Source organism: Peromyscus maniculatus, chromosome 20, assembly GCF_049852395.1.
Source record: "Peromyscus maniculatus bairdii isolate BWxNUB_F1_BW_parent chromosome 20, HU_Pman_BW_mat_3.1, whole genome shotgun sequence".
Lineage (NCBI taxonomy): Eukaryota > Metazoa > Chordata > Mammalia > Rodentia > Cricetidae > Peromyscus > Peromyscus maniculatus.
In genome coordinates, this window is record NC_134871.1 from 59,984,480 (window position 1) to 60,000,888 (window position 16,409).

The window sequence follows — 16,409 nt, forward strand, 5'->3', positions numbered from 1 at the left end:
GCTTTTTCCTCTGATTCCCAGGCAAGCTTTATTTGTTGGAGCACAAATAAAATATCACCACAGTATTATGGTCTGCATTTTTCCCATCTGTTAAGTTTTGCCATGGCCCCTTAGACGGATCCTTCTCTGAGGCTCTTTAACTGCTGCCCTTTCTACCCCTCCCCTTCTGTAAGTTTGAAGTACTTAAGAGACCTGTATCCCGAGTCCCTAAAATAAGTTTGGGTGACCTCAGAAAAGGTGGATAATGGGCCATCCATCTCATTCTCTTCCTGCCACTCTGGGCATTCTTTTTCAGGACTCAAAACTAAAACAGATGGACCAAAGGCCTCTTTGCATCAATAACCACTCCATCTCACAAGCTCTTGGGTAACCTTAGAGAAACCTCAGATCAACTTAACATCCTTCAGTACCAACTCAATTCTTTGGCTACTGCAATAATCCGAAGCGAAAGGGGACTAGACAGCCTGACTCCAGCTAGGGGTGGGACATGGGCCCTCCTCCAGGAACAAAGCTTTTTCCACACCAGCTAATCCTATCTGGTTCAAGATTGGGCTCAAAGATGTAGAGACCAGACAAAAATTCAATGAAAAACCTTCCCATATGAATGGCTTTTGGTCCCTCCCCCCACTTTGCTTCCCCTCCCGCCTGGAGCACCTGATCCTTATTATCCGCATACTTAGGGTTTTGCCCTATTTCTTAACTGCTTTAGTTACTGGAACCACCTCCCTTAAAATAACCAGACTCCCCCCATACATGAACAGGAATATTCCACGTAAGCCTTCTCATGGCTCACTCCCTACAACAGCTCTTTTCCTTCCTGATACATCTGCAAGATGACCTTTTGGCTGCAGTGAAGGAGCCCTGGCTGCAAGGAGCCTTCAGCACCCAGATACAGTTCTTTACATCGGTCCTCTGTTTTCTCCGGTCCTTCCCATCAGTGCTCTGTATCCCCATGTCACTTCTGCTAGCTTACACTGGTGCAGCACTCCTGGCAGTGGGAGTAGTCACTGTCATCCGAATGACTTGACTTGGAAGGGAGAATTTCCCCTAGCAGCATTCTTGGACCTCACTTGTACTACAGTCCTTGGCTTCAGGCACTGCTACCCTTACTTTATTTCTGTCAGGATGCTGCTTCATCTCGAACTCAAAGTGAAATATTCTTTTCACTGGTCACAAAGCCCATCACGATCACCTCCTTGATCTCCATTCAAGGGAGCTGGGCACTCATCTTAAGCAGAACTCATCAGCTCTTAAAGGAGGCCAGTTCCAATTTCTCATCTACCTGCTGGGCCTGACTGTCCACTAAGGTCCAGCATTCCTTGCCTGCCTCACCCGCCCCCATCACTGTGAATCCACAGCCCTCTCCTGCTACATCCTTACACAGTGACCCACCTCTTCCACGGACCTATATCCTTAATAGACCTCCCAAGATGGCTTCACTCTTCCCAGGCTCTTACCATCACCTACTATTTCCACAGTCCAAAGTGGTGAGCTATTGCTCTCCTCCAGCTTAAGGACCCCATTAGCATCCTTCCCATTCTGGTCCTGCTTACCCCTGCCAAATGCCCTCAGCCCTTCGAGATACGATACAAATCCTTCCCTTATGCTATCTATGGACACCCACCTCCTCTCACCAGCTCCTCTCTGTCTCTCTCACCCCTACTCTTCTTGCTCCACCTTCACTTTCTGAGTAATATCGGCTTCACTCGGTAACCAAATCACCCATTTTTGTTTTCTAACGTTTTAGGTGTTTCTCTGAGAATGCATGATGCATTAACATGATTCAATGCAGCTGATGAGTTAAAGTCCTCCTCCTGCAATGTGAAGTCAACCCAACCTACCCACTTAGATGGTGGGGACACAGCCTATCTGCCCCTCATGGTCGTCCCCTTTCTGTAGGAAGTGGCTAAAGAGAGGATAAATTGCCCCTTCTTTTTATCTGTTCTCAGGTTTGGAATGAAGGGTTAATTATTTACCCACTTGCTGGTATCAACCACTTCCAGACTGCAAGGGAACTGACCTGCAGATGAACTCTTCTATCCCCAAAGTTCCTGCTCCTCTCTCCTACAGTGTCCATGATGCCCCCACCAAGTGCACACAGTCTCACTTCTCACTGCAGTTAGCTGCTCTGGAATTCTTGTTTCTCATCTGCCTAGAGGTGTTCATCAGATCCCAGAGTATGGGAATCATTTCTTTTCCCAGGGCTCCATCATGGTCCTTCTATCCTAACTCTGTCTATAGCATAGGATTTTAAGGGCGGGGGGGGGGGGGCAGTAAAAACAGCAATCAGTACCCTATTTTAAAGTAACAAGGCAAGAAACAAGAAATGCTGAATGAGTTGTTGCCAATGTAGAACAACGAAGAACAGACTGGATTTGGTAGAGATCATAAAATGAGAATTGGCTTATTTAATCATTTGATGTGTTTTTTATGTTTTTATCACATATTTTATAAATCCCTTGGTTGACCAGGTTTTACACAAACAAGCACTCACTGGTAAGGGCACAGGCCACCACTACGAACTCAACAGTTTTCAAGTCTGAGGAGGTCAGGTTTCATCTTGAGGCTTCAAGTAAGCTGCAGTTCCTTAAAATCATTTAGAGCAAACAGGACTATGCAGTATATGGGAAACCAGAATAATGTGAAATCAACAAAAAATTGTTGAAATAAAAAAATGAATAATTTTCAACATTTTGAAAACTGGTACATCGGCACTGTTGTGTCTAAACCCATCCATCTAGCACTCAGCATTTAACTTAGAAGAAAAGCATTTTCCTAGATTTTGGGAAGCATAATAGAAGCCTCAGTTAACCTTAGTGTTATTTCAGTCACCTCTGTCTCTCTGGCTCCTAGGATATCATGATGAACTGCAGCTATAGAGGGATTAGTTCAGGGGAGTAATGTGATTTGGGGATTAAGTTACGAGATTGGTCATGTAGCCACACATGGCAGGTTCGACAATCAAGAAAACACCTGGTATCATATATAAGCATGATCACATTTATTACTTCAGACACTGAAATGGACTGGAGAAACTTATTTAAAATGTGGACCAAGAAGCTGGAAAAAAATCAGAAACTGTTTTTATTTATTTATTTATTTATTTATTTATTTATTTATTTAAAGAATCTGGAAAAACTAAGACTTGGTCCAAAATTGAGGCTCATTCAAACAACAACAGTGAATCTCACTGCACAGCTCTACTCAAGCTCATCTTTCGCAGCTCAGGAGCACAGAAACGTCAGCCATGCAATCAGAACAGTAGGGGAAAAAAAAACCCGAAGTCTAAAAGCCACTGACAGAATAGACTGGCTCCTGAAAAGATGTCACTTACAAGGAATTAGCCTCAACTGACGTGTCTAGGAGCTCTCCACAAAAGCTTGGTTCAACACTGTTGGACTCGTCTTCCTTTGACCTAATTCAAAGCATGGGAGCTGGGGAAAGACTTATCTCCAGGACATTTACTGAAAACAGTCAGTGGTAGGACAGAGGGAGTGTGTGTTTGTGGGGGGGGGGGGGAGACTGGGAAGAGAGGAGGGAGGGAAACTTGCAGCTGGGATGTAATAAACAAATAAGTAGGTAAATACATAAAGAAGTAAATGTATGAAAAAGAAAGAACAGCAAATAGTCAGTAGTGATGGTTGGCACCTGGACCTCTGCCAAAGGTGGAAAGCAGAGCTGACATAGGAACCAAGGGGGAAGATGTGGGATAGGAGATGGCGTTATAGCAGGCTTCTCAACTGTTGTTTTGGGTCAAGACTCCTTTGAGGGGTCAAATGGTCCTTTCACAGGAGTCGCCAAAGACCATCTGCATATCGGATATCTCCATTATGATTCACAACAGTAACGAAATTACAGTTATGAACTAGCAGCAAAATAATTTTATGCTTGGGGGTCACCACAACATAAGGAACTGTATGACAGTGTTGTGGCATTAGGAAGGCTGAGAACTACTGCTCTAGAGGGATTTTTAAAAGTCTTAAAATTTGGTCCTCAGCTCCAGAAAAAAAAAAAAAGATTGTTAATTTTACTATGTGTGTCTATGTGTATGCAGGCACATGTGAGTGCTGGTGTCTTTGGAGTTCGACCCTAGAGCTGGAGTTGAAAGCAGGCGTGAGCTGCATAATAAGGGTGCTGGGAACTGAACTTAGATCCTCTGCAAAAACAGAGTATGCTCTGAACTGCCCAGTTATCTCTCTAGCCCCAGAAGGTTCTAAAAAGCTCACTCTAGAGCAGACCAAGAAGCAGCCAGGCAGTACAGCTCTGTGATGCTCCTCTAGGCATCACATGCACCTCCTGCTGGGCCTGCCAGGATGCTGAAGAGGAAAGGCAGGGAAGGAAAAGCCTGAACAGGCCAAGGTAGAGGCAAGTGCGAGAAGGCCATAGGAAAGGATAATCCATTAGATAGAAAAAGTGCAGGCAAAAGCCAATGTAGCTGAACGACAGACCTGCCTGCAGAAGACAGAGATGGACGTAGATGAGAAAGAAGACACCCAGGACTAAACAGGCATGGAGTCTGTCAGTGGTCCCTGTCTCCCTTTTAGCATCCAGAGGAACATTTTTCTTTTTTTTTTATCAACTATTCAGTAAATGGGAGTTTTTTAATAACTCTAGAAACATTTTTAAATGGGGGCAGGTCCTACCTCATCCCATTTTTCTTTTAAGTGTAAGTGATATTTTTAAAGAGGTGAAATCATTCACTGGTTGTTTATTTTGTGATACAACCAGAAAACAGGAGGATACTGAGTTAGGAAAGGCTGTGTCTGTGTCTAGGGGGTCAGTGTAACAACCTATATATGGGGCTAATTTTATATCCTACAATATAGAGTATACTTAACTGTGGTTTGGAGTCTCAGGCGTGCATTGATGTCTGTAATATTTCCAGTTACATTCAGCCTCATGTTTCTAGTAGAACAGTTCCCTACAAATCCACTCCTTGGTTCTTGCCTTGTCAGGACTGTAATGTCTTTGGTTGTAGTAGTCCATTTTCCTAACACTTATAATGATGTGCTGTGAAAGATGGGAAATCTGAGTATATGCTACATAGGGCATAAAATTTAGGTATCAGTGGAAAAGCATGAGGCTTTGATTCTGCTGAGTGAGGTCTTCTTAAGGAAAATCTGCTGCCAAGTTTGAGGTTAAACCATCACTGGGATAACTTCAAAGTGTCACAATATGTGGCTCTTCAGGAGAGTTTTGGTACCTGAGCACAATGCATGACTTTAGAATTTTGGTACATGTGTTAAGAACTGTGTATGAACTGAAACATCTGTGTACCAGTGTTCAACCAATAAAATCTCGGGGAGCTCAAGCTGGATGGGTTAGAACACTTAAAATCCTAGCTCTTGGAGGGCTGAGGCAGAAGGTTTGCCAAAATGCCAGGCAAGCCTAAGCAACAGAGACCAAAGAGAGAGAGAAACAAAGAGAGAGAGAGAGAGAGAGAGAGAGAGAGAGAGAGAGAGAGAGAGAGAGAGAGAGAGAGAGAGAGAGAGAGAACACAAACCCACCAACCTCCAAAGGGGGAAAAAAACCTATGCTATTATCAGGTGTATTATCAGCTCAAGAGGAGTGTATGGGTATTTACAGGTACAGGAAAATCCAGAAAGAGTTTATAGAATTCTCTACTCAAAAAGCAAGAGAAAGCTAAAGAAGTATTTTACACTGTTGGATCATGTAATGTATGTCCCAATGTAAACAAAACTATCTACCGATCAATAAGCCAGCAGAGCCAAGAAGTCCATAGCCCACACGAAGAATTCATGCTCTATAGATCTAATTCATCAGTCACTAAATAAGTAACAACAAACTCTGGGATGACGTCTACCCCCTCTCGTGTGTGTGTGTGTGTGTGTGTGTGTGTGTGTGTGTGTGTGTGTTGTGGATAGAATTCAGATTTTTGTTTTGTTTTGTTTTGTTTTGAGACAGGGTTTCTGTGTGTAACAGTCCTGGCTGTCTTGGAACTTGCTTGCAGACCAGCCTGGCCTCAGACTCATAGAGATCCACCTGCCTCTGCCTCCCAAGTGCTGTGATTAAAGGTGTGTGCCATCACCACCTGGCAGAACTCCAAGGTTTTACATGCTAGGCCATCCTTTACCACTGAGGACATCTCATGATACCGCCCCACTATACAGCACACATTGGACTTGAACTTATGATTCTTCTCTGTCAGCCTTTTGAGTGCAGGGATTACAGCTATATGTCACCATGCCCAGATGTCCCCTGACATCTTAAAACTGTGTACAATACATCGTGTTTAACTTCCTTCAGCCTGTTTTCTATTGGTAATGTTTATAAATAAGAACATATTAACATTGAACTAATGGCACCAATACCCCTCCAGGACATTTAATAATAAAAAACCCAATTTAGCTTCTTTGTCATATCATCAACTGTCACACCCAGGCTAAGCATTTATATGTGCACAGACTATCTGATGCTGATTTCATTGCCCATATAGTCTTTTTTTTTTTTTTCCCATCACAGGCAATTTATTTTGTTCTATTCATTCACAGTTAATACAGAAAATACTTGGAAACATTTCCATATAATATTTGACACAGAAATCATCAAATAGAAGTATACAATGTTGACAGGAGGCAGTACATTTATAATGTATAACCCCAAATGTATTTATAAATTAGAAATGGAAAGATCTACAAATGAAATTATGAAGGTTCACCAAAGTCATTTAATCTGTCAGTTTCTCATTCATTTTTATGTCTTAATAATATTCTATTGTATGAATAAGCCACATTTTATTTCTCTCCAGTATTTGATAGTTATTTGAGTTGTTTTAACTTTTTTACTATTAGCAACACACTGCTGTAAACCTTCATGTACATGTTTCATAGGTGCACATTTTCAGTAGTTTGAGGTTATATTCCTAAGGGTAGAATTGTTGAGTAACAGAGTAACAATGTTTTGCATTTTGACCAACCACCAGACTGTTTTGCCAAAGTGGCACACCATTTTACAATCTCACCAAATCCTTGTTTTTAAGGCTCTGATTTTTGTACAAAAGCATTCAATCATTCTGTCAGACCAAACCAGGAAAAGTAAGCTATAGTTCAGAGCTGTTCTATTCCATTTACTATGCAAAGCCAATCTTGGCGTTTGCAACTCTCAGCCCTTTTGAGTATTCTTGCAGTGTTCACCTTTTCCTCCACCACTTTTTTTTCTTCTTTTTTTCTGGTTTATTTCTATCTGTTACAAATGTATAAAAAATCCTCCATCAACACTGCTGATAGCAGCAGAACCTTGAGAAATATACCTTTGGTTTGCCTCAGAAAAGGAACACATATTGTACTGTAAAGTTTATAAAATTGGCGCAAAACATTGTAATAATGTTACAATACCAGTTTCAAGAGTTCAGTGACTAATGGGGAGCCGATTGGATACATGCAGAACTGTGAAAGCGATCCCACTTAGCCAGCTGTACACGTAGACTGTAAATCTACATTCAGATCATTTCTGAACTAAGACTATCATCTCAGTTTATCTGTTGAGGTCAACCAGGAAACCCTAGAATATACCTTGATTTTTGCAAAAAAACAAAATAGGGGGAGGGGTTTCTTCAGCATTTCAGTCCACGAGTAACAGTATCCTAACAGGCAAAGTGTTCTCTCACTGTCAACATAGAATGAACTGCTGCTGGAGGTCAACTTGGGCTTTAATTTGCATTAGCACTTACATGCATAGTAGTCCAAGTTGTTGACCTCATGACTTTAAAAAGTAACTCTAAAAAAGTAAAATGGCCCTTCTTGGAAGACTAAAGAAAGACATCCAGCCACAGTTGTAAAAAGTCTCATCAAAACAATATACCCTTTTATGAATTACGCCTCAATTAAAAAAAAAAAGTAGCCCCAAATAAGAAGCAGCTCTGAAAAAGAAAATATAACTTAAGATATTTGAAAAAAACAAGGTGAATACAGGTTCAAAAGTAATTAAGATATATTTTCTTAAGGCTATCTAGAATTAGGCTTTAAAGAATTCTACCATTTCAAGGTTACCACTAGTTACTAGATACCTATTTACAAACAAGATGTTCACCTTTTTTGTTCCTTTATCAAGAGAAAAATCTACCTTCAGACTATGAGGGTGGTGATGGGGAGGGACTAGAAAACAAGATTCAAACAATCCCATGCAAATATCACATTTTTCAAATGGAAGAACTCCAAACTGCACTAGAAGTTCCAATCACTAAGACACTTTCCATTGAAATGATTTAAGTACAACTACATGGCACCAAGGTTTAGGCCTAATATAGGCCTGACAACCAAGTCCTTGTTTTCTGGAAGAAAGGCCTCAAAAGTCCCACTCAATTCCATATAACAATACTTCAAAGATCAATTAGGTTTTCCTTTCCTTAATATTTTTGTTTTTGACTTCTAATCCTAAAGACTAGATTAAAACTTAGCTCATTTCCCAGAAGGCATTGCTTCCCTTTGCTCTATGAAAGAGTCCACCAAGACCTCTTCCTCAAAACCATCTAGCCCCCAGCCTCCAGCCTGTGCTTGTGATGCATCTTTCTCAACATCCTGAAAAGGTAATGTAGGTAAAATATGCTCATAAACATTAAAACTAGTTGTTAGAAAGACGTAACTAGCTTTATAATTTAAGTTTTAAAGCATAAATACTTGCAGCTTAATCTGCACTGACAATGATTGTCAAAGCCTAGAATTCAACATTTACAAATTCTCATTCACACACACAAAACACACTATTATCACACAACTTGTGTCTTGAGAGAATCTTCTGCTTTTTAAATCTTTGGCCTCCCAGTCAATCCCAAGTTCAACCAACTTTTCCGAGTTCTGGTAGTTACCTGGACCGCTGAGGCATTGCCACAAGACTTCTTCTCTTTTGAAACATCTTTTTTCTCTAGATATTAGGATAGCTACACCAGCTTGTTTCTTCTGTGGTGTATGTTGGTGTGGGATTATCTATTGCTTGATTTTTCATGGATGTGTTTAGCTTCTTTGGGTTGAATTTTCCCTTCTAGTGCTTTCTGTAGGGCTGGGTTTGTAGACAGGTATTGATTAAATCTGGTTTTATCCTGGAATATTTTGTTTACTCCGCCTATGGTGATTAAGAGTTTTGCTGGGTATAATAGTCTGGGTTGGCATCCGTGGTCTCTTAGTGTCTGCATGAGATTTGTCCATGATCTTCTAGCTTTCATAGTCTCTATTGAGTAGTCTGGCGTTATTCTGATGGGTTTACCTTTATATGTTACTTGGTCTTTTTCCTTTGCGGCTCTTAATATTTTTTCTTTGTTCTGTGTGTTTAGTGTTTTGATTATTATGTGGCGAGGGGACTTTTTTTTTGGATCCAGCCTATTCGGTGTTCTGTAAGCTTCTTGTATCTTCATAGGTATTTCTTTCTTTAGGTTAGGAAAGTTTTCTTCTATAATTTTGTTGAATATATTTTCTGTGCCTTTGAGTTGGTATTCTTCTCCTTCTTCTATCCCTATTATTCTTAGGTTTGGTCTTTTCATGGTGTCCCAAATTTCCTGGACATTTTGTGTTATGACTTTTTTGTCTTTAGTGTTTTCTTTGACTGGCGAATCTATTTTCTCTATCATGTCTTCAGTGTCAGAGATTCTCTGTTCCATCTCTTGCAATCGGTTGGTTATGCTCGTTTCTGTAGTTCCTGTTCGTTTTGTCAGGATTTCTATTTCCAGCATTCCCTCAGCATGTGTTTTCTTTATTGTCTCAAATTCATTTTTCAGATCTTGGAATGTTTCTTTCATCTGTTTAATTGCTTTTTCTTGGCTTGATTTGATTTCTTCCCATTTTTTGTTCGTTTTTTCTTCCATTTCTTTAAGGGAGTTTTTAATTTCCTCTCTAATGGAGTTTTTCATTTCCTCTTTAAGGGAAGTTTTTATTTCCTCTTTAAGAGAGTTTTTCATTTCCTCTTTAAGGAAAGTTTTTATTTCCTCTTTAAGGTAGTTTTTCATTTCCTCTTTAAGGAAAGTTTTTATTTCCTCATTGAGGGAATGTTTTATTTCTTCTTTAAGGGCCTCTATCATCTTCTTAAAGTCATTTTTAGGGTTGATCTCTTCTGTTTCTTCTGTCATAATATGTTTAGGTCTTGCAGGTGTAGAATCACTAGGTTCTGATGTTGCCATATAGGTCTTTATGTTGTTGCCTGTATTTTTGCACTGGCGTCTACTCATCTTTTCCTCTGTGCGGTGCAGGTGGTGTCTGTGTCTGAGAGTGCCTCTCTTGTTCTAATTTTTAGTCTTGGTTTAGTAGGGGTTCTTGGTTAAATTGGTGCTATTGGGCTGTTTCTTCAGGGACAGCTGATTTCAGTTGGTGAATTATATATTTATGATTCTCGTGATTTGGTTTGGTGACTGGGTAGCGCCTTCTTCTGTGTTCCCAGGTCACGTTTTGTTCATTTGTCAACTCCTCAGCTGATCTTGTTTCTTCAGACTTCAAACTGTAGTCATCTGAATCCTCTCCCAGATGGGTTTCAGCTGAGCAGGGTAGTCTCACCAACACCTCCAAATTGTTGGGTTTCACAGGATCAGCAGTTGGGCCCTGGGTTGTCCCCAGACGGAGTGTCCAGACTCGCCCTGGTTCCGACCCACGGAGATAGCCTCTTCCCCAGGTGTTGGGGCTAGGGGCATCCCTGCTCCAAGCTGCGTCCACCCCTCTCCGTTCCCGGGTCTGTCCACCCCTGTGGCCCGCCACCACAGGCCCACCTGTGTCCACTTGTCTCCACCGCCAGGCCTGTATGTCCCTGACAACTGCTGCTGGGTCTGTCTGCCTCTGTAGGCCGCTAACAGGCCTGTATCCCCATATAGTCTTAATATCCTTTCTTTGAAAGATTTAAGTAGAAAAGATTATTACTTCATCTTTGTCTATGGCTAGAATCTTTCTTGGGCTGAGTTTAGCCTCTCTATAACTTCATAGGTCAGTCAGCACACTGTCTGTCCAGAGCACACACAAATGAATGGCCATTGCAAACACCCTGCCTGTCTTGCTATCACACACTGAAATTTTCATTCATCTCTGTGTGCCCAGAGAGATGCAGAGCCTAGTAAAGAACATGGGATGCAGAATAATGGAACTATTTTAATCAGCCAATGAATGAATGAATGAATGAACAAAGTATGAGTGGGATACAATCCTATATAAATCCTCCTCTCTCAAAAGAAGTCAGCTTTAGCGGTATCCTGGTGGAGAAGAGATGCCATCATCCACTAAATACTGAGATACACTCTTTTCCTACTCATATATATGAACTTTTTTTAAAAAAAAAAGTATAGAGAATGTTCACATGATAGCAGTGGAGGGCCAGCAGTGCTAATCCCAGATTAGGTGGTTGAGGGCAGATGCAATTTCAGTCTGTATGGTAAATCTGGGTTTTTTATTGACTGCACAGTGCCCTGGCATTCCCTTCAGTCTCTACCTAAATGAAAGCGAAGGTGATCAGGAACACTATGCAGACCGTATTCACTTACCTAATACTATGCCAATAGGAGAAAAATGAATCATTTTCTTTCTCGGATTAGGAACTGGTTGATTAGCGGTGGGCAGGGGAGCAAAGCCTGGCTGCCGAAGCACAGCAGGTTGGGATTTGTATATAACACAAGAAAACATATCCCAAGACCTAAACAGGATGACACCAGCGGACACACTGACATGAAGTGGGGAGAGCTCCCAAAGCCTCAGCCCTACAGAAAGAACTGCATGCAGTGTGGGAACACAGAGAGCAGGAGAAATCGTCTTCCCCAGAGAAGAGGGCACCAGTGGGTTCTGCAATACCACACAGTCAGCCCCCAACAGCTACATACAAGTAACAGTATACAGATGATTGTGAAGATTGTGTTTATATATTTAGGAACACACACACACACACACACACACACACACACACACACACACACACACACACACACCAAAAAGTAAAGAAGAGGCCAGACACTACAAATTTGGGAGAGAGCATATGGTAGGTATTAGAGTAAGGAAATAGAAAGGGGAGATGATGTTAATTATATTTTAACTTCAAAAGAAGAAAAGGAAAAATGTTTCCTATGGATCGCTTAGCAGTTAAGAGCATTGCTGCTCTTCCAGAGGATCCAGGTTCTGTTCCAAGCACTCACATCAGACAGCTCCCAACCACCTGTAGTCCCAGTTCCTGGGAATCTGACAGCCCTTTTTGGCCTCTGCAGGCGCGCATACACACACACACACACACACACACACACACACACACACACACACACACACAGGCAAATGCTTACATAGAAATTCAAAATAAGTACAATCTTAAAAGCTCAAAATAAATAGACCATGTGACTTAAGAGCAAGAATAAAACAAAACCAATTGTCTGCAGCACTACAGGCCTTTGGGGATTAACCTAACTGGAACAGTGAAGGAAGGAAGGACAGACACACAGACAGACACACAGAAAGGCTGGCATGAGGTGGGTTGTGCTTGCTGTGATAGAGGACACCAACCGCAGCAGCAACCCAGGAGCTTCCGCACGTTTGCTTTACACATCAGAATCGAGGAGACAGGTTCATGGTATGAACGGAACAAGGAGGCAGGTGTCACTGATCTTGGGGGGAGGTCTCTGGAGGGAGCTGTCCCTGGCTGCAGTCATCTTGGAGAAGGAAGCTGTGGTTGAAAGTTTCTACACACACTGTCAACATTGGCACTGGGCCCAGAGGAAGGCTTTGCCACCCCTCCACAATGCATATTCACTCAGGGTGAAACCTGCTCTCCACAAATACCTTCATTTAATATGATAGGTCATCTGAAACAATCATTTAATTAAAGAAATAAGTAAAATGATATTAATTAAGGGAACAAGTTGACTCAGTGAATTTAAAGATTATAAATGTACATGTGTGTGTATATGCTCTTTCACATACACATGCACTTGCACGGTCTCATTTAATCTTTGGTGATTATCTTTTGAAAGTAGTGTAAAGCCAAAACCGCTTACCACAGGAGGTCAGTAGTAAAGCCAAATGCTCCTTACCTCATAGACGTTGAATTGTGACTGTCCTCTAGAAAGTTCTCGATAGCTTGTTGTAAATTCCCCAATGAAATCATGACTGAAATTGAGAGGTGAAAAAAGTATGTAGCATTAGCCTTGCTCAGTTCTCATTCATATTTTAAAACATTTTACATAGGAATTGTTTATTGGTTATGAAAAATGTTAAATATCTTTATGAACACAACTTTACAATTCAGACAATTTTTTTAGAAACTGATAATTTTTTGTCCCTTAATCCAAAATTCATAATCAACAATCATATTTCATTAATATTCAAATATTTAACCTATCCACCAAAATTAGTACTTGAAACAGGAATAATAGTTTTAATGATATTCATATCTTAAGCAAGTGACAATCCTGTATTATCCAAATGATTCATTATTTCACTAAGTTTAAAATATACTGCTGAGAAATTAGTTGCTGACATTTGGTCCTCAGGCAACTGTAATTCACCAAAGGAAGAACACGTACATTAGAGGAGCTGGAGAGTGTGGTCAGCTTGATGGAATTTAGAAACACCTGAAGACAGCCCTCTAAGCACACCTGGGGAGGATTATCTTGATTGTGCAGATTGCAGTGTTAAGACTCACCCACTGTGGGTAGAACCATTCCCCAGGCATGTCCTGGAGTTGTAAGTAGTGAGAGGGCGCTGTGCAGCAGCATTCATTCACGGCTCAATACTTCTGACTGATGAGGTCATGTGACCAGCTGCTTCCAAGCCCTGACACCTAGACTTCCCAGCCATGATGGGCTATACCTTAAACTATGAGTTAATGTAGCATGAATCTTAAAGAGTCTTATTAATGAAAACAAACTCAGGAGCCAGATATTGGGGTGAACGCTGGAAGATCAGAGAAGCAGAACAAGCCACAGCTACCTCACCTTGCCAATTCCTCAGCTGGTCCTGTTTCCTCAGACTGGATGCCTCTCAGCTGAACTGTGCTGCTCAAAAGCTTTAAAGCTTTTTTAAAGTCCTCATGCCTTAAATACCTTTCTGCTTTCTGCCATCACTTCCTGGGATTAAAGACTTGACTCACCATGCCTGGCTGTTTCCAGTGTGGCTTTGAACTCACAGAGATCCAGATGGATCTCTGCCTCTGGAATTCTAGGATTAAAAGGTATGTTGCCACCCTTTTCTGGCCTCTATGTCTATCTAGTGGCTGTTCTGTCCTCTGACCCCAGATAAGTTTATTAGGATGCACAATATATTGGGGAACACAATATCACCACAAGCTAAAATCAGCCCTTTCTCCCTTAAGTGGCTTCCATCAGAGTATTTTATCACAGTAACAGGAAAGGAATCTAAGTAAGGAGCTAAAATACAAACAAAAAGTAGTTTTTGGTTTTGTGTCACAGAACTCCCAAGCTGTTCATTGTCATACATGGATGTCCCATAAACCCTATCCAAGTTTAATGTTTAGTGTGAATCTCTTAAAACGTCACAAACCTTCCCTGATGACCAGTAATAAGCAATGTATAAGCTGTGTTTAACCAACCCAAAATTTAATTTTATAATGTAAGATTTCTGAATAAAAAACAATTAACTACTATCAATTACATAACATTTTATCACAGGAAAATGTTTCCTTTGCAATTATTTGAGGTGTAACTCATTCTGATATCCAGTGTCCCAGTTCCCCTTCTCTGAAAGGTCCTATACAAACAACCCAATGTTTTATATGGCATCTCCTTTTTAGAGACTCCAATCTTCACTTCTGTGATGAATGTTCAGATTTGGATGTACAGACATGCAGATGTCAAAGGGGAATGTTGGAGTTAGTCATATGTTATCATTATGATGTCAGACCCCTAGAACTCAGTCTTTCCAGTTATACTTGAAAAAGTGCACGAGAGTGCTATTTGGATAAATGCAACAATTCTTTTGAACATGAGAACTGCAGTCTCATATTCACAATGTCTTTTTCAAAAACCTTGCAAATCTCCTGAGACCCAGTGATTCTGTTGAGAACCCAGCCTTTTTCTCATGCAACTTTCAGGTATCTTAAATAGTAACCATGGAGATGCCCTAAAGCACCTCCAATGCTGTCATGCTGATAAGTGCGATCCCACCTGTAATACTAAGCTCTCCCTGATGTGGTGGGAATGGAGAATAGAGACCTAAGGCAGAGTGTGTGGGTCTATCTGCATTTGGTCAATTGCTTAAAATTCAGTATTCAGATCTTGATTTCTGCCATTCAACATTTATCACACACTTGACAGGGAGAAGCAATGTCTACTAGTCTCAAGCAAATGAAAGATGAAGTGTGAACCCAATTAGTCTTATTAATAAAAACCAGGAGTCAAATATTGGGGTAATAACCTGAAAGATCAGAGAAGCAGAGGAGCAGCCACCTGTGACTTCTTACCTCTCTGGATCCTAAGACGGAAAGGGGCTGAGATCCTGTCTCTCTCTGCCCCACCTTATCACTTCCCATTTCAGCTTCCTGAGTGCTGGGATTAAAGGCATGGGCCACCACCACTTGGCCTCTATGGTTAATTAATTGCTAGCTCTGCCTTCTGATCTCCAGACAAGCTTTATTTGTCAGAACACAAACACAGTATCACACAACAGAAATTAGGGAATCCGGAATCAAATTCAGGAGCATCTACTACCTGCATAGAGTCGTCCTGACAGAGTGGGACATTTGGAAGCAACCATGGGGTCCGGTTATCTGAGCTTACTCTGATACAACCATACTGAACTCACTGTAGAACTTCCTAACAAGGGTGTTTCTAATACTTGGGTGTTTTGAGCTACACATATTTGTTACTCTTTACAAAACTGAGGAATGTACAACAGGGGGTAACCCGTTTGTTCTCAGTGATGGAAATGTATCTTTGAAGCTGCTGAACTGGGTGACCTGTTCTGAAAGATGCCCATACATTCTGAAATGAAGAGGAAAATTTTCTCCTTTGCATTACTTACTAGAGAATGTAGAGCCAAATTTGTGGTTTATTTCTAGCAAAATGAAGCCTATGCTATCCTCCACAGAATCCCGTTGCCTACTCCTACTGCTTGACTCCGGTGTCCTGACTCAGTCTGTTGTTTTATATGCACCTCTCTAGGATGCCTCATATTTGTTCGGAACAAAATAGACCATAAGGAAATGAAATAATGAATAAAATATTGTTCCCCATCTCAACATGATTCAAGATAGTTATTTTAGAAACACCAAATTCATGTGTAACTGAAATATCCTTTTATTATAGTAGATAACACACATTTAAGCAGAAATTACACAGCAGCCCCCAAGACAATGTATCTACATGATAGAGAAAACACATCATTTTACTCCAGAGAAATGACTGAATAATAGAAGACTTGTCAAACTTCATAAAAAAAATAGCTGTAAAGTTGCCAAACCTAGCAGCTTAGCTCAAGACTAATCCTGAA

The 16,409-nt window shown here is 40.9% G+C and overlaps 1 protein-coding gene across 4 annotated transcripts in view; it reads right to left on the reverse strand.

The window, feature by feature from the left end:
- The window catches only part of Cpne8 (copine 8), a 230,951-nt gene that overhangs the window by 90,129 nt on the left and 124,413 nt on the right, over nucleotides 1-16,409 (reverse strand). For all 4 annotated transcript variants that reach the window (XM_076556619.1, XM_076556618.1, XM_042264610.2 and 1 more), the window contains exon 11: nucleotides 12,995-13,070. In XM_076556619.1, the coding sequence (XP_076412734.1) occupies nucleotides 12,995-13,070 (76 nt within the window). The remainder of the gene's footprint in view (nucleotides 1-12,994; nucleotides 13,071-16,409) is intronic.